Here is an 18,703-nt window from a genome sequence, read left to right as displayed (position 1 = left end):
CGCACCCCTTACACACTCACTGACAGTTGCTCTTAAGTCGCAGAGTCATACTTTGGACAGCTTTGTGCAGAGGGTTCCACCATGTTCAGCTGAGCAAGAACAAATTTATTGCTCATTTATCTAATTTCAGAGACTTTAATTTTCTCTTTTATATATCACTCTTGCTCTTAAAGTAATTTGATGAAAACACGCAGTATTTCTTATCCGATTAATCGCCAGAATAACAGATAGAATACTCGATTACTAAAAGAATCAATAGCTGCAGCCCTAGAAAACACACATTTGAACAAAATCATTTACAATGTTAAGAATGTCTTCATCTAAAAAGCTATGAACTGTTTTAAAAAAGGATGTGGGAATGGGATTTAAAAGGCAAGTTGCTGATTTTAATTGAGAAACTACTTTCCTAGGCATTTCAGCATCAACCAGGACAAACTTCTCCAGTGTTTCCCTCACATAAAAACAAAGGTTGAAGGGTGTTAAAATTCATTGGCTGGGATTGACTTAAATTAGATCGTTTCTTTTTTTACTACAGAAGTGGACTGCAAATTCTTCACATTTTAAGTTGGCTGACATACTGCTGGACTTCATAAAAACTGGGTTAATTAAACGATCAGTGGTTGAAACAAGAATTTTCGGGTTGCTGTGGTTGTCAGTGATCATTTTAGAGAATTGTGCCTGTCTTGTGTGTTTAACTGCTTTATTGTAGATAGTGAGTTGATCTCGGAAAATTTGGTAGTTGATCATTAGCTTATTCTTTCTCCATCTTCTTTCTGCTATCCGACAGTTTCTCTTTAATTGTTTAATTTCTTTGTTTCTCCATGGGGGTGTCGGATTGGTCGCAGTGTTTTTCAGTTGTAGTGGGTCCGCTTTATCCAGAGTTTATCTAAATTCACTGTTATAACTGTTTACAATAAAATCACAAGACAAGGGTAAAATGTCTGCAGGAGTGTCACCTAAAAGCTCAATAAAATTTGCAGCCACTTCAGTAGTAAGATAGTGTTTACTGACAGTGTGTTCTGTAATATACTCTTGTATAAAACCATTTACATTAAAAAAGACACAGAAATGATCAGAAATGTGTAGAGAGGCCATGGATTATCACTAGGTCTAAGATGTGGCCTCTGTTGTGTGTTGGCTGGCTAACATGTTGGATAAAATTCATACAGTTAAATAAATTAAAAATTCTAATGCTAAGGAGTCGGATTGTTTGTCTACGTGCAGATTAAAATCACCTAAAATAATAACTTCGTAGTAGTTAGTGTGGATGATTGACACCATTTCAGTGGTCTGAGATAAAAGAGGAGCTTTATTTGGGTGGATAAACACACATACACAGTATAGGAGGACTGTTAAAAACAAAGGAGTGATATTCAAAAAAAAAATCCAATGTTAAAAAATCCAAAATAAGTACAGTCCCGTTTGTATGAGCAGAGCTGCAAGCAGCAACACCGCAGGCTGAGCAGTCGGCCGATTCGGATGACGCATGTTTTGAACTAGTTACTTTAAATCCAGATTAGCCTCTTGTAGTTTGTTCCAGCAGGGTCCTCATGTCCAACAGTGCATTTTCCGTGGCTTGGGCTAAACGTGCTGCATTACTTTCATCGCAGACATTGTCAGATTTAAGAGCGCCCAATGCAAATTCAATATAATTGTTCTTCATACTGTAGACCACATCGTATTGTCCAGGTTCTTCAGGGCCAAAGCATGGTATAACTCCAGCCTTGCTTGTTATCTGGTGAACAGGGACAGAAGTTAAAATGCAGATAGTTAACGTTACAGCACTGACACCTCTGCTATGTGTTTCTATGAAATATAGGGAATCTTCTTTTCGGGCTAAGCGATCATTTTCAGCAGCATTTTCCCTGACATATTCCATATGAATGTGGGGTGGACTGCAACTTTCTGCATCACTGTAACCTTTCCAATCTTTTGTACCCCACCTGCTTCACAAATACCCAACACCTTGTCACAGGGGGCCTGTGGAATTGCCAATCTGACCCCTTAATCTCTGGCTCTGCCTTCATTTGATCTTGGATCACACCAGAGAACACCTCCACCCTTGCAGCCCTGTCCTCAGCCTACTCCTTTACCCTCACACCCAGATTCCCCCGCAGAGTGGGTGGCACTTGTTCGCTAATTTTCCCCTAAAGATAGATTTTCTCTCTACCTGCTTCCATATTTCACTCCTTCCGTTAAATATCACGCTGTGTCTGTCACTCATCTGGTGAAATGATACATTGCGGTTCTTAGAACAGAGAGATGTCATGTTGTAAAGCCCTCTGCGGCAAACTCTGACTTGTGATATTGGGCTTTACAAATAAATTGAAGTGAACTGAATAAACAGAGCAAAACAGGAGAAAACAAGCAGTCGGAAGAGAAGAATAAAGAGGTGGAGGCGAGTAACAAGCGTAACAAACAGGCGAAGCAGAGGAACAAACAGAGGAGAAAACAAGCAAGAGAGGAACAAATAAGTGGAGGAGAGGAACAGATGGGTGGACGTCAGCAACCAACAGATGGAGCAGAAAACAACCAGGAGGAGAGGAACAAACAGGTGGAGGAGAGGAACAAACAGATGTGGAGAAAGCAAACAGTTGGAAGAGAAGAATAAACAGGTGGAGAGAAACAGATGGAGGAGAGGAACAAAAAGGTGAAGGTGAGGAACAAATGCATAGAGGAGAAAACAAAGAGAAGAGAAGAATAAACAGGTGGAGAAGAAAACAACCAGGAGGAGAGGAACAGCCAGATTGAGTGAAAGGAATAAACGGATGGAGGAGAGGAACAACCAGGTAGAAGACAGGAACAAACTGGTGGCAGCTTGCATTTTAAGACCCCTTTTTTAATTCAGCAAGCACAATGACATATAAAAGGTTGTAGGTCTTGGGCACAAAGACTGTGTGGACAACTCCACCTGCTGCTTTGAGCAAAGGGCTGACTGAAGTTCTATATTGGATCACACCAAGACTAATATTAGATTATGTAACCAGTTAATCATTTTGTTGCAGGGTATAAAGTAATGGGCAATATTTAGTGGTAGTATTGTGCTATTGTCATTTTTCAAGCCAGGTCCTTACATTACTTCCAGCGAGTTTGAAGTCAAATATTTTTTTGAAGCTGGTGTCTTTGAAGAAATCATGCATGGGGATCTTCTCCTCAACAGCCTGGTGCTTTAGAGCCCAGAGGTGGCAGTAGATGTCCTGGCCTTTTAATGCCTGTCAAGGAGAAGACAATTCAATTTGTTTACAAAGTTGATTACAAGTTCTATTAAAGGTACCCTGTGATGTTTTCTAGTAAAAAAAAAAAAAGTTTCTGTTTATATTGTTATATATTCTGTTTTTGGCTTGACCACAGAGGGGGCCAGCCCTACAAACCTCCACGATTACGTCATTGTATTAGATGGAGGCATAACATGACTCGCCACCACAGGGCTGTAGGCTACATAGAAGTCTTAAATGTGGTCGTTTTGTGTTCTTTGGAGCCAGAATATAAGGAGTCAAAACTTAAGTTAAACTCATCAACAAAATCGAAGACAACTATGGTTACATGTGATAGGACAAAAGGACTAGATGGAGGCGATCATCAAAAATGCTCACGTGCAGCGCACAATTCATTTCAAGTTGGGGAGAAACTAGTATTTCCTGTTGTAGGGATGAATAATATGTGTACATAATATATATATGTATTAAGGGTTATGATGTCCACCTTATCAGAAACTGGGGAGGTAGTAAGAGGAATATTGGATTTCTCCATAATGCAAACTTTTTAGCGCATTAGCTAACAATCACTTCAACAGAAAAACAAACTGGAAGAAACTGTGTGTCATCCTCCTATGGTATAGATTGGTATAGTTATCAACCACAAAGCTTCCTGTGACATCATCCAGCCACTGATTGAGAGCATACGGGTCGGCCAGTCTGGTCTGACCTGACATGGTGCATTGGTAAATTCAGTCAAGGCTTTACGTTAAAATGAAGGCCCTGTTGGTCGAAGAAGCGGAGCGTTATATTTCTATACGAAACAGACAGAGTAGCCAGAGTGGGCTCTGCTACTCACAGAGTGCGGTGCTCTGCACAACCAAACAGTACATTCAGACTGCGTTACAAATTTACGAACAGTACAGTTTGTGCCAGAGTGCTTTCCGGCACTCAAATGAGTATTTCTGAATGCACCACTAGCATCATCTTCTTCCATTGTGTAACACAAGCCAAAAGAACTTGCTAACTAGCGCTAGCTAACATCTGTAGAGAATTGTTTTGCCTCCAGCTAAGCCCGTCCACCAAAAAAAGTCATACTGTTTACTAACAGTAAAAGGTCTATAAACACATAAATCTGTCTGTGAATGAGTGAGTGAGCGATGAAGTTACACCACTGGTTGAGTTCAGAAGTGTTGTCTGAGCTGTGGATGCTGACAGTCCTGTATTACTGTATTCCTCATTTTCTGTAATTAGTGTAGCATGATAGCATGGTGGATGCTAGCTAGCTAACAAGCCAGGCGCTACATTAGTAAAATGTAACAACTTAATGCTTCATTCATACACTTTTATGGCAGCCTAGAAAAGTACATTGCTATCATCACATTAGTGACAACTTGGTTTGGCTCATTTTCTGTAAGCACTGTAGCGTTAAAAAATAAAAGCATGGGGTAATTAGCAAGCTAGCCAGCCACCCACCAGCAAAATGGCAGTTTTTGATGGCGAAAAGAGAGGATCACCTCATCGGTATGTTTGAGGAACAGCCATGTCTGTATGACACAAGCCTTAAATGTATTTAAACATTACTGACCATTACGTGTTACAATTCAGAAACATAGAGGGTCACAGGTGCAGCCACCGTTATAAAGAGAAGGTGGAAATAAGACACTGATTAAAATTAAAGTAAATATCACATGTTAAAAATGTCAGAATGGGTGCTGCCACAACGACAAAATTCTCCTTTTGGGAATGGGTACCGACTGGATGTTTTACAAATTGTTGTTATAGGCAAGGCAGATTTATTTGTGTAGCACATTTCATATACAAGGACAATTTAATATTAATAATTAATATTAATACTGAATAGTGTTCAGAGTTGGGGCTTGTGTGCGATATATTTGGACACTAAGCCACAGCGTGATTTATACACAAGCAGCAAGATTTTGAAATGAATTCTCTGAGTGACGGTTAGAAAGTGCAAAGATTTTAGAACTAGAGTAATGTGGTCATATTTCCTAGTTTTTGTCAGGACCCGCATTCTGAATAAGCTAAGGCTGTTGAACAGCTTGTTTTGAAAGTCCTACAAACTGACCACTGCAGTCATCTAATTTACTGGAAATAAAGGCTTGGTTGCGCCTTTCCAGGTCATGCTTTGACATTATTCCTCTGACTCTTGCAATGTTTTTTAAACGGTAGTCAGCAGATGACGTTACAGATTTGATGTGGCTGTGGAATTTTAAATCTGAGTCCAGGCTAACACCAAGGCGTCTTGCTTGACTCCTAGTTACAAGAGAGAGGGATTTGAGGTGAGAGCTGACACTGTTTTTCTTTACGTAGCCCAGAGATAATCATGTCAGTCTTATCTCTGTTGAGATGGAGAAAATTTTGACACATCCAATCATTTGTTTGCTTGATAGAGTGACACGTGTTCTACAGGTCCATAATCACCTGGTGAAAGTGATAATTATATTTGCGAGTTATCTGCATAATTAGGGTAGGCTACATTATTATTTTGTATGAGTGGCCCAATGGGAGCATATAGAGATTAAACGAGAGGTCCCAAAATGGATCCTTGTGGGACCCCAGGTCAGACCCAGTTTTCTAGTCTTTGTAACAAAATGGTCCACTGTGTGAAAGACTGCACTTAAATCCAACAGCACTAAAACAAAGACTTTGCCTGAGTCGTTGTGCAGGCGAATGTCATTTATTACCATAACTTCAAAAAGTTGCAAAGTTGCTGGTAGACAACTTTTTCAATAACTTTACGTAAGTTTGAAATAGGCCGAGTGTTATTCAATCAATCAATTTTATTTATAAAGCCCAATATCACAAATCACAATTTGCCTCACAGGGCTTTACAGCATACGACATCCCTCTGTCCTCGGCCCTCACAGCGGATAAGGAAAAACTCCCCCCAAAAAAACCTATAACAGGGGAAAAAAACGGTAGAAACCTCAGGAAGAGCAACTGAGGAGGGATCCCTCTTCCAGGACGGACAGACGAGCAATAGATGTCGTACAGATCAACATAATAAATTAACAGTAATCCGTATGAAACACTGAGACAGAAAGAGAGACAGAGACAGAGAGAGAGAGAGAGAGAGAGATGCAGGACAGACGGTAATGACAGTAGCTTACAACAACATTAATAAAAGTAATAATATTATAGTTATAGTTCTGGCCACTGTGGTACAATATATTGAAAGTATGTATTAATATCTGGCAGTATACATGTGTGACAATAGTCATATGTGTATAATAACAGTAGAAGTATGACTAATGACTAATAATGGCAGCAGCAGCAGCAGGAAGCATCTGGCAGGACCACGGCAGCAGCACAACCACACACGTCACGCTATCCAGGCACCGCTGCGATACGAGTTAATCTGAGAGACAGTGGAGCACAAAGGCTCCGGAGAAGAAGCCGAGTTAGTGACATCCAGAATGGCCGAGTTAGCAAGATGCAGTAATAGGATACGAGAGAGAGAGAGAGAGAGAGAGAGAGAGAGAGTGAACGTGCTCAGTGTATTATAGGAGGTCCCCTGGCAGACTAGGCCTAAGTCAGCCTAAGTAGGGGCTGGTACAAGGCAAGCCTGAGCCAGCCCTAAATATAAGCTTTATCAAAAAGGAAGAGAGAAGTTCAGTACAATGGCATCAATATAGTGGAACTTGGCACAGAAAGCAGCCTCCACCAGCCATGCAGGGATGTACCTCGGCTCTGGGAGCAAAGGAGTTTGATCGGTGGGTACAGCTCCAGAGAAAGCAGCTCCACTCTGCTGTGTGACTGTGTCCCAGCTCTGTAAAGCAAAAGTCAGAGCGAACAAAAATCCGACTGGGTATATGCCAGCCACTTCCTGTTTCAAATTAAAGGTCTTTGTTTCAGTTTAAAAGCCCTCTAGCAATTCGTAAGGTCCAGCTATATTCTAGGTTTTGACCTAGTCTTGTTTTTGTTTTTCACCAAAACTCACTTTGTGCCTTCAGGTACAACAAACATGTTAAATGCATTTCTATCCTCTGAAATATTTGCGTACCTGATTTTTCCTCAAAGTTTGAAACCTGCACTGTTTACAGTCATGTTTACTTGCTAGCAGTCTTCTACTTCCCTACCATTGCTGGTGCATGTAACACACAGTAACTGCTTACACATTTAAGTACATCCTAGTGCACAAGAACAAACAACATGGAGACCCACAGGTACAGCATTGCTCCATAGCACTAAAAGTGGTCAAAAACATGACAGGATACCTTTAGCTCTCTGCCAGTCCTTTCCACAGTACACAGTAATATGCAATTATCTTATCATTAAACAAAGTCAAGTTGTCCCGTTCATTCTGGAAAGGTGTCAAACAGCATGGAAAATTTAAACCACGCGTACCCCCCTTTGATGGCCCAGCAGCCCACTTTCCACAGTCAGCTGGCTGGTCAGAGAGCAGGGAGCCTCGATCACCACTGCTAGCTGCTAAACAAACTGAGTATGCTGGTTTCCACTCACCTAAATGCCCCCCTCACCATCTCAGAAGAACATTTTGGAACACAGCATCGGCAAAATTCATAATCACATTTAAGGTAATGCTGAAGTGGGCAGTGTGATGTTCAGTCACAGTAGGTTCCCCTCACGTGTGGCTGGGACTCAAGCTCCCCAAAAAGGATCAGGATGATCTCCAAGAACCTGAGGGTCTCTTCAACACCTGTAGGGTACATTGCTAAGACAAGAGACCTTCTATTTTATGGTGATCCAAGAGGAGTAGTGGAGGCTTTTCCTTCAAGGTGGTGAAGCAGATTTCCACCCAGTTTGGAAAAGCGGAAGGGAATCTTTTAGCCAGCCAATGCAACACCCACTGGCCGCAATAGTTCTCTCTGGCATCACAAGACGATACACCCCTCCGCTGCATCAGCTTAAGTTATACAGAAGCAGGCAGACTGCAGCGACAAATCTTTAGCCTGTCAGGATCAGTGTGGCTGAGTTGATGTTATGTCACAACATGGCATTCATTCTTTGTATCTATAGGGCATAGAGGGTGGAACTTGGAGGGTGGTATGAGATAGGACGAAGGTTACGATATTATAACCAAAGTTTTATTAGCGCAGGTGGAGCCCTCTATCTAGGGGCTCTGCCGCTTTTAAGCCCCAGACACACCAAGCCAACTTCAAGGAACTAGCAGCGACAAAAGCCTACTGCTGTGTTGCCTCAGGCCACCTGTGTCATGGCCAAAGACCTGCATATGAACACACCACAAAGACTACAAACGACGACAAACCAACACATGCATTCTGCACTTGCATGATTGGAAATAACTCTCCACACCAGCAGACAGTAGTAGTCTATAATCATCATACAAAAAGGGAAACCTAAGACTGTCATGAAGCTAGTTAGCATATTCAAGTCAAGTTAAACTTTATTGTCCCTGAGTGGGCAATTTGTGCTGCAGCATGGTACTGACATAAAAAGAAAGACAAAGAAACAGAATAAGCACAACAGCACTACATCGATGACAGGCAGAAAGCAACAGTAAAAAAAACACACACACAAGGAAACACACTCTTGTGCTAGTCACAATGCAAAAAACAACAACAGCAACAACAACAACAGTTCTGCCATCTCCATAGTTAAAAATTGACAGCAGTCAAATCTTACAAACAAACATTATGCACAGTGTAATACAAAAACAGCAATAAATAATTAATAAATATAAATATGTGCATGTATGAGGCTATAAGTCACCTCCTTTTCCCTGCATTAAGGAGGGTGATGGCTGAGGGAATGTATGAGTGTTTGTATCTGTTAGACTTAACTGAGGGGAATCTGAAACAGGTACCAGAGGGGAGGGACTGAAACTCCTGATGAAGAGGGTGAGAATGGTCTGAAAGAATGGATTGTGCCCTCTTCACCACCTGACTATTATACAACACAGACAGGTTACGCTGCTGGACACCGATGATTTTGCTGCTAATGGTAACAATTTTTGACAGAGCATTCTTGTTTTAGTGTTCAAACCACCAAACCAACAGATGAAAGAAAATGTCAAAACTGATTCAATGTAAGATGTGTAAAAAAGGGTCATCGGGGTTTTGTCAATGTGAAATTTGGCAAGTTTCCTTAAACAAAAAAGTCGTTGTTGGCCTTTTTTGCAGATCATTTCCGTGTTATCCTCAAAGGTCAGCTTATTATCAATGATGGACCCCAGATATTTGTATTTGACAACAGATTCCACTTCTTGGACATCAATAACAGTGCACTGAGTTGCAGGAGCATGGCGTCTAAAGTCAATGCACATGTCCTTTGTCTTAGATACATTAAGATTAAGAAAAGAGTTTTTACACCAGTTTAAAAAGTAGTCAATCACAGGGCCATGGCTAGATTCATTATCATGCAGGAGACTTACAATAACTGTGTCATCTGCGAACTTCAAGATGTGTCTGTTTAAAAACTGGCTCTTACTGTCATCGGTGTACAAGATGTAAAGGAGTGGTGAGAGGACACACCCTTGAGGTGAGCCAGTGGATGAAGACATCACTCCTGACATACACCCATTCACCCTCACCCTCAGATATCTACACTGAACAAAAATATAAACGCAACACTTTTGTTTTTGCTCCCATTTTTCATGAGCTGAACTCAAAGATCTAAAACATTTTCTATACACACAAAAGACCATTTCTCACAAATATTGTTCACAAATCTGTCTAAATCTGTGTTAGTGAGCACTTCTCCTTTGCCGAGATAATCCATCCCACCTCACAGATGTGGCATATCAAGATGCTGATTAGACAGCATGATTATTGCACAGGTATGCCTTAGGCTGGCCACAATAAACAGAAGGTTATGGTGTTTCATTCTCTCCTCTCTATTGCACTTGTATCTCGACCAGTAGCCTACTTTTGTTGCGTTGCTGATCCTCTATGGTACACAAATAGGCTACAGTAATAATCACATATCGGAACAACGGGACGTCGGACTAATGAGAGGTCGGAACAATGAGAGGTCAGAACAATGCTACGGCACCAATAAAGCATGAGCTTGGTAGATTCTCCGGGGAAGCCCTCTCCCCGCAGTTAGGGACCGTTCTACACGGTACCGCTGGCAGGGTGGAAATAGTCAAAGTGTGGAGGAGACGGACCAGGTTAAGCGGCTGACCTCCGAAGCCCTCTCGCCTCTCCCCGCAGTTAGGGACCGTTCTCCAAGGTATCGCTGCTTCTCTTCTCAGTTTCTTTTCTGAAGTACACAGTAAACTCCATAGTTTTGAAAGAAAATAGTGTGGGTGTGCGCAGGTGCAAAGATGCATTCTGGATGGGGCATGAGCGACCGGAGCTAAATTGGAGTGAGAGATAAGGCTCCGCTTCACCTTTTAAAAAAATAGCCGCTCCTCGCTCAACACAAAATCCTCCCGCTCTGCGCTCCGCTCCGCTCACATGCTCTGCTCCCAATGTTATCAGAGCCAGGGCTAGTCTTACGTTTGCAATGCTTGAAGATGTTAACTACAGAGCGATCATCGAATGCATTGACAGGAGAAGAGTTGTAGAGACTGGCCTTTAAAAATTCAGATTCCTTAGAAAAATCATTAACATCAAATCTAGGATAAAACCGATTCAGCTCATCAGCCAGTGACTTACTGTCAAAACCATCTAAAAACACTTTTTTCCTGCATTTACTATCTTGCAGACCAGTCATAGTTTTCATTACATCCCATGCTGAACCAAGGCTACTGCTGCTAAGTCTGTCCTCCACTTTTTCTTTATATGTCTGTTTGGCTCTCCTAACTTCAAATTTCACTTCTTTTTGCAGTCTCTTAATTTCAGAGAGTTTGCCCTGTTTAAAGGCTTGTCTCTTTTGTTCAACAAAATCCTCAAGGACTTACTAACCCAGGGCCTGCTGTTAGGGTAAATTTTTACAATTTTATCAGGAAGCACAATATCTTTACAGTATGACACCCATGAACTGACAACATCTGCTAATTCATCAATGTCCTGCTAGAGTCCACAAACATATTCCAGTGTTGTCCATGCATCCCTGCACAGTCAGAGAGGAATCCTCTGTCCAGATCTTAACCCGCTTAGTGATCACTTTTACCCTCTGCAGAGCAGTGCGGTACACCGGGATAAGGTGCACGCAGTTGTGGTCAGCTGTGCTTAGCGGGGGTAGCGGTATGGATTTGTACGCGCCTTTAACTGACCCAAAGCACAAGTCCAGAGTCTTATTATATCTTGTCAGGCATGTGACCTATTGATGAAAGTTCCTTAGAGACTTCGACATGGTGCAGTTATTAAAGTCTCTATTAAGAATCGTGTGAAGTAGATACATCTACTCAGGAAGCTTAGGCAGGCTTCTGCATCTGCAGTGGGGCTCCAGTCAAAGACTGACATAGGACAGGGATATCAGTGGCCTTTGTCTTTGTTTTCCAATTACCACTCTGAGAGCGTTTTTGATGGAGTGAATTTCACGCTCCCACATGCCTCCAAAGAGAGGAGCACCTTATGGATTGAACTGGAGTTTGATTTGGTACTTGGCAAAATTTTCACGTAATCCTGGTTCCATTGTAGCCAAGGCCTCCTTCAACTCCCTCTCAGCTCCACGGAAGTTCGTTCCTTGGTCCGACAGTAGTTCAGAGGGAGTACCTCGTCGAGAGATAAAACGTCTGAGTGCGAGAAGGAAGGCATCTGCGTCGAGGCTAGGGATCAAGTCCAAGTGGATGCACTTAGTTGTTAGGCACTTAAAGATCAATCCCCAACGTTTTTCGTGACGACGTCCTATCTTCACCACATAGGGTCCGAAAAAATCGACTCCCGTGGAGAAGAATGAAAGACGGGCGGGTGGCAGATCTGCCATTACTGGCACATTGGGCTGTCCTCTCCATCTCTGGCATCCTACGCAGGTCCTCTGGTGTTGTTTGATGGCTTGACGACCATGTAAGATCCAGTACTGGTGCCTAAGCTCTGCAAACACTCTATCGGGCCCAGGATGCTTCAGTTGTGAATCAACTGTTTTGATGAGTAGACTCGTCATTGGGTGTTCACAGTCCAGTACAATGGGGTGAACATCAATGCTGGCATTATCCAGGTGTCGTAAATGTCCTCCGACGCGGATGAGACCAGTAGCAGTGTCCAACTCTGGAGACAACATCTTCAGCCTGCTGCTGGGTGACACTAGTTTGCCAGCCTTGAAAGTCTTTACCTCATCAGGAAAACTGTCAGCTTGGCATGTCTGTAGAAGGTGGAGTTCGGCATCACGCAGATCTACCTGTGGTAAACCAGTACCAGCCACAGCCGCCCCGTTTAAGGACTGGTGAGTGTCCCTCACAAGATCCAACCAGGTAACATATTGGCCAACAGTGGCTGGTTTTAGGGTTGGAGCTGTCTGAGTGAGCCCACAGAAGGCACCTCTCCTCACCTCATCCGAGTCTTCTGGTTCTTGTGTACTTGGCAGCTCTGGCCACTCCTCAGGATGACACCTCAGAAAGGGGGGTCCTTGGATCCACCGGTTGGGGGCAGCCAGTTCAGCCAATGTCTTGCCTCTTGTCGCATCATCGGCCGGGTTATTCGCCGAGTCAACATACCTCCATTCACAAAGCTGAGTAAGCTCCTGTATTTCAGCGATCCTGGTTCCCACAAAGACTTTGAATCTACAGGATTCAGACATCAGCCAATACAGAACAGTTGTTGAATCAGTCCAGAGGTAGGAAGGACCAGTATTAAGAATCGTGTGAAGTAGATACATCTACTCAGGAAGCTTAGGCAGGCTTCTGCATCCGAAGTGGGGCTCCAGTCAAAGAGTGACACGGGACAGGGATATCAGTGGTGTTTGTCCTTTAATTAGCATAGTGATCCTGAACAGTCATATAGTTTCTGGAATAATAATGAGGATAATACACCAAATGTATAAGTATAAAGAAGGCAGTGAATTAAGTACCTTATAGCAATACTATAATATCAACTCAAATCTACTAGCCTCTACAACTAGCACAACAGCATAGAAACAATAGCACACAATTAGTAACTTGCATATAAAGCATTGAAAACACCAGACTAGCCCTTTAACATCCACACATGCTAGTATAATAGGGTTTTAGAGTGTACCTCTCGCCCACTTTCCTGGGAGTTATACGCTAACTCCCGGGAACTTACATGTACTTTCCCAGGAGTTAGAGCATAATTCCTCGCGGTCACTTACCACATACTTTCCCAGAAGTTAAGAGTATCCCTTGTGGTCACTTACCACATACTTTCCCAGAAGTTAGAGTATCCCTTGCGGTCAAGTTTTGGGAAATTACATAAGTGATGAGTTATACTCTAACTCCCGGGGAAGTATGTACCAAGTGACCGTGTCGTTATACACTAACTCCTGAGAAAGTATGTGGTAAGTGACCGGGAGGAATTATGTTCTAACTCCTGAGAAAGTATGTGGTAAGTGACCGGGAGGAATTATGCTCTAACTCTCGGGAAAGTACATGTAAGTTCCCGGGAGTTAAACGCTAACTCCCGGGAAAGTGGGCGAGTGGTACACTCTAAAAAGCGGGCTGACTTATGAAGTGTTACCAAATATTCATGCCATATAACTGGCAAATAACTGCTCAACAGCTCAACTTAAGTCATTATAAACATCCCAAAAGTTTACAAGTGTAGCAGAAACAACATTATTCTTAACGACAAAACATCATTAGCCAACTTACTTTGCTCATGCACTCATATGCTGCTCAGGTGCCGACTGTCCAGACCAGCGCGAAGCAACTACGGTGAGCACACGTTAAGGACCCTTCAGGGATTCCTTTAGTGGTCCAACTCACTGCCTGACCCAAATGACCAGACCGTTCCTTAGGAAACAATGCCACCTACTGGCGAAGATGGGGAATTTAGAACAGTCCCCATGTATAATATTTACCATTGGCTAGTAAACAATAACACAAATCACATCAGGAAATGTTTCTGCTAAAGAGCTAAATGGCTAAAGAAAACTAATCTTACCTTATGTAACAACTTTGTTTTGTTCTCACTCCCTCTTGACTTTAGCTGTTTGTTTACTTTCCTTACCTCCGTTTCTTTTCTCATGGGCTGAGCTGAACTGCCAATCAGAGTGATTTCAATCACAGATGGGCTCCAGTGCTAAATCATCATGCTGAATTGGTGGGGGAAAAAAGCCTACTAGTGCCAGTGAGAGCCAACGGTGCAGGGCACACTGCAGCGACAAGGGTTACGGACGCTTTATGCAAGTTTCAGTGGGTGAATGCTTGCTCATGATTGGAGGAGAGAGTACACATAGAGTCCAGTAGAGAGCTCTGTCTGTGTTAACAGAACTAGGATTACCATATCGTAACCTTTGTTATTGCTGACCGGCATCCTTACACTGAAAATAAACTGGACAAACACTGAACTGAATTCTTGAGTGGTGCGGTGCATGGTACTCACCATGTCAATGTTCTGTACGTGCGCCTTCATAGCTTTGTCCAATAAATCAACCTTCTCTGGGTTCTGTGCACAACAAGAAGACAACAAGAATGTTACAATTCACCACTTTTAGGCTTATAAGCGTGATTGCTATGCAGCAGTAGTATGATCTAAAGGAAACCATGGCAGTATCTAAGATGTCAACACATTTTTTCATTGCACAGTTACATTATGTAACAGTTGCATACAAGTTCCCCTGTATTTTTGACCTGTATTTTGGGATCATCAAAGGCCACGACAAAGGCAACTGCAGCAGGCGTGTTTGTATTCATCACACTCAAACGACCAAGTCTGAATGTACGCAGGGAGACAGGTTCCAGTGATGAAGTGATCTTCTGGTGCATCCTGACAAAATAAATGAGAGACTTTTTTTCATCATACTCCTTGTTCCAACATGCACAGCCCTAAAACTTGGTGACCAGTCGAGAAATACCAGAGCTCTGCAACAGTTAGTATAATGTTTCACTTACTATCCAATTTGGGTTTGCTGAGCGCTTTTGTTAATTCATTACTCCAGTGTCTGGCTGATAAGAAAATGTGCTGTCTGTGATTTACGATCATTCACGATCATTCATGATCACGAATGCCAACTTTTTAAACTTAACCTGAAAGCTCTGGAAAACTCAGTTTTACAAGATTCTCTGTTCCTGCCTGACTGTATGATCAAGGGGTTTTTTGTTTGTTTTTGTTTTTGTTTGTTTTTAATGGGACCTTTACTGCTATCTACTGTAAAACTTCAATAAATAACCCAGACTTTAATTTGCTTAAATCGCTGAACTCAACAGGCCTATATTTGGGACAGGCGTCTACTGTTTATGGGACAGGCCCTTATTTCCCTTCACACAAAACTGTTGATCAACAATGATGGGAAATATGATCAAGTTGTTGATTTAAACCAACATAATTATTACTTGTATAGAAATTGGTCTTTGAATGATATTAATTATGAATCAGTCATTTGTTCTAGCTCAGACAGACAGAAAATTAGAGACAAAGTTACGATACTCTTTTTATGGCACCCACGGATTGCAGCATACCGACAAGACACCACTTTTCGTGTCAAAACAATACTCAGAGCTTGGATAATTTTTTAGAAAAAAAAACAACAACCTTTTGATTCTTTTGATTGTTGGACCCGTCTAAAAAAAAGGAATATGAATAATTTATAGGCTAAGGAATGAACACACTCTGACTTTATGACCGCTTCAAAGGTAAGGAGTCACCAATTTGTTTTTCTTGTCTCTCATGTTTACCAGGTCGGCTAAATCTAAAACAATTACTGTATTCTTGGGTGCTCATGGTTTCAGTAAAAAGAACTCAGGATTGAATTGTGGAGAATCTACCAGAGCTAAAAATGTGTAGTATATCCATACTTACAAAAGTTTAAACATTTGTATATGTATGCATGATTGAAGCAGCTAACCAACATAAGCTCAAGTGGGGAGCCAACAACCCGAATTTATACATCCAACAACTTCTGTAAAAAATAAACAGCTAGGAACCAGACCAGGCATCTAACTGGGACAAGAATATATTTTTCAAAAAGTATAGCTGCACCCGGCTGGTAAAAGGGACTGGGCATAAGATTGGGACTAGGCTTTTAATTGTTTTACAGTAGTTCCCCTGGGCTTCTAATGAGTAAAAAGTAAAGAGTAAAAAGTTTCCATACAAAGACAATCCATCTCCACACGACTTTTCAGCACCTCACCTGTAGTAGGCCAGCTGTAGTGCAATCTGTAGGAAACCATCAGGGCTCATCTTGTGGGCCTTTATTAAAGTTTTCCCGTAGTGTTTAAATACCATGGCGCACACTTGCAGGTCTTGGACCAGTCTGTGGTGGTGAGGATGAGAGACATTTCTTGGGTAGTTTGACAGATGTTTGAAAAAGTATTTGACAGCATTATGCATTAAGTAAAAGTGATGTGTTAAACACATTTCTCTGAAAATGTGATACCCTTACATACTTGCTGCAGTATTATTTCTGTCCATATCAGACTGAATTTTCTGCTCCCTCTTTTTTGGGACAGAAAGCTTCTGTACAGTAATGATGAGCAGCAGCTTCTTTTCACTCACACTGCTGTTTCTCACAATGTTAAGCTTTAAATAGCCTCTTAATGACATTAATGTCTGCTGAGATTGCCTGAGGTCCCACAGGTTGTAGTGATTTTTTTGTGAACAATGATCAAGGTTGGGAGGAGAACAAAGCTGTTTAATCACTATAAACATAATATCTTATTCATCCATCCATCCATCCATCCATCCATTTTCATTGGCTTATCCAGGGCCAGGTCGCAGGGGCAGCAGGCCAGGCAAAGCACCCCAGACGTCCCTCTCCCTTGCGACACATTCCAGCTCCTGGGGGACCCCAAGGCATTCCCAGGCCAGACAAGATATGTAATCTCTCCTGCCTCCTACCAGGGGGACATACCCGGAACACCTCTAACAGGAGGCGCCCAGGAGGCATCCTGATCAGATGCCTGAATCACCTCAACTGACCCTTTTCGACGCAAAGGAGCAGCGGGTCTACTCCAAGCTCCCTCCGGATGTCTGAGCTCCTCGCCCTGTTTCTAAGACTGAGCCCAGCCACCACACAGAGGACACTCATTTCATTGAACTCAATCTCATTCTTGCGGTCACTACCCAGAGCTCATGACCATAGGTGAGGGTTGAGAAGATGGACCAGTAAATCAAAAGCTTTGCCTTCCTGCTCAGCTCCTTCTTCACTACAACGGTATGGTGCAGCGCCTGCATCACTGCAGATGCCGCACTGAACCGTGGATCCATCTGCATTCTACCCTCACTCGTGAACAAGACACCAAGATACTTGAACTCCCTTGCTTGAGGCAATAACTCTCTCCCAACCCAGAGGACACAATCAGTCACAATTTTTCTGTGGCAAATTCAGTAGAAAGATTTTTCAAAGTGCTGACCCTGAATGCAAAAAAATGAAAGCATTGGACATAATACAGGCTTATGCAGGGTTATTTTAAATCTCTAAGGTTGCATTTGAAGCCATTTATCTGTAGTTTATATACATAAATTGTGAAAATGGAGTTACTGCTGCATGTAGTTGTTGTCTGGTCACCGAGTGTCTATGTAACTATCATAACTAAAACCTGCTCTCACATGTTCAGGTGCTGCTTGGCCTCCTCAATGTTCTTCTTGAGCTCAGGTGTGAGGTTGAATTGTAATTTCTGGGGTTCAGGTAAAGGCTCTGTGGTAGCTCGCATCACCTGTGGCTTTTTCCTGTTTCCACACACAAGAGAAAATCGATCAATCAATCAATCAATCAATCAATCAATCAATCAATCTGTCACATTAAAGTATGTAAAATACAATTTCAGTGAAATTTAATCTGTCAATTACATCAATTTGTGCATTACAAAAAGGACTGTAATAGTGAATGTAAAATTAAGATTTGGAAGTAGTAGGCAGGGTCTTCATTTAGGATCCTTGTGTGCTGATGGGTGAAATTCTTGCTGAGGCTCTCAGTGCTACCTATTGTATCTGGTTCTTAGCTGTTCCTAAGATTGCACTCCTCTGCACAGAGACCTCAGATGTTGTACCTGGAATCTGCTGGAGCCACTCTCCCAGTTTGGGGGTCATAGCCTGAGTGCTCCTATTATCCATGATCTTGTACGAAGTGCCTGTTCTTAAAGGGATAGTGCACCCAAAAATGAAAATTCAGCCATTATCTACTCACCCATATGCTGAGGGAGGCTCAGGTGAAGTTTTAGAGTCCTCACATCCCTTGTGGAGATCCCAGGGGAGAGGGGGTAGCAACACACCACCTTCATGTGTGTTCACGTGCTTTCGCTGGTCTTGCGCGCAAGCACACACACGTAAGATCGGTGTACAGAGAAGCAGTCAGAGCTACAGGCTATAATGAGGCTAAAAACAGAGTTCAAATGACATTTTTCCAAACAACTTTTTATGTCAGGGCTTCAGGACACTTGGATCACTATGGACGAGCAGAATGGAGATACTTTGTGGTTTCAATTATGAGTTTTTGGACTCCGCAAGGGATGTGAGGACTCTAAAACACCTGAGCCTCCATCAGCGTATGGGTGAGTAGAA

General features: G+C 42.3%; 1 protein-coding gene across 1 annotated transcript in view; it reads right to left on the bottom strand.

Moving 5' to 3' along the window:
- Positions 1-1,396: 1,396 nt before the first annotated feature.
- The window catches only part of LOC125905198 (carnitine O-acetyltransferase-like), a 30,649-nt gene continuing 13,342 nt past the window's right edge, over positions 1,397-18,703 (bottom strand). Inside the window, exons 8-13 of the mRNA XM_049603090.1 lie at positions 17,753-17,872; positions 16,335-16,457; positions 14,836-14,971; positions 14,588-14,650; positions 3,075-3,212; positions 1,397-1,735 (exon numbers count right to left, since the gene is read on the bottom strand). Of these exons, the coding sequence (XP_049459047.1) occupies positions 1,517-1,735; positions 3,075-3,212; positions 14,588-14,650; positions 14,836-14,971; positions 16,335-16,457; positions 17,753-17,872 (799 nt within the window). The 3' untranslated portion in view covers positions 1,397-1,516. The remainder of the gene's footprint in view (positions 1,736-3,074; positions 3,213-14,587; positions 14,651-14,835; positions 14,972-16,334; positions 16,458-17,752; positions 17,873-18,703) is intronic.

Source organism: Epinephelus fuscoguttatus, linkage group LG17, assembly GCF_011397635.1.
Source record: "Epinephelus fuscoguttatus linkage group LG17, E.fuscoguttatus.final_Chr_v1".
NCBI classification, from domain to species: Eukaryota; Metazoa; Chordata; class Actinopteri; order Perciformes; family Serranidae; genus Epinephelus; species Epinephelus fuscoguttatus.
This window is presented reverse-complemented; position numbering and strand designations above follow the sequence as displayed.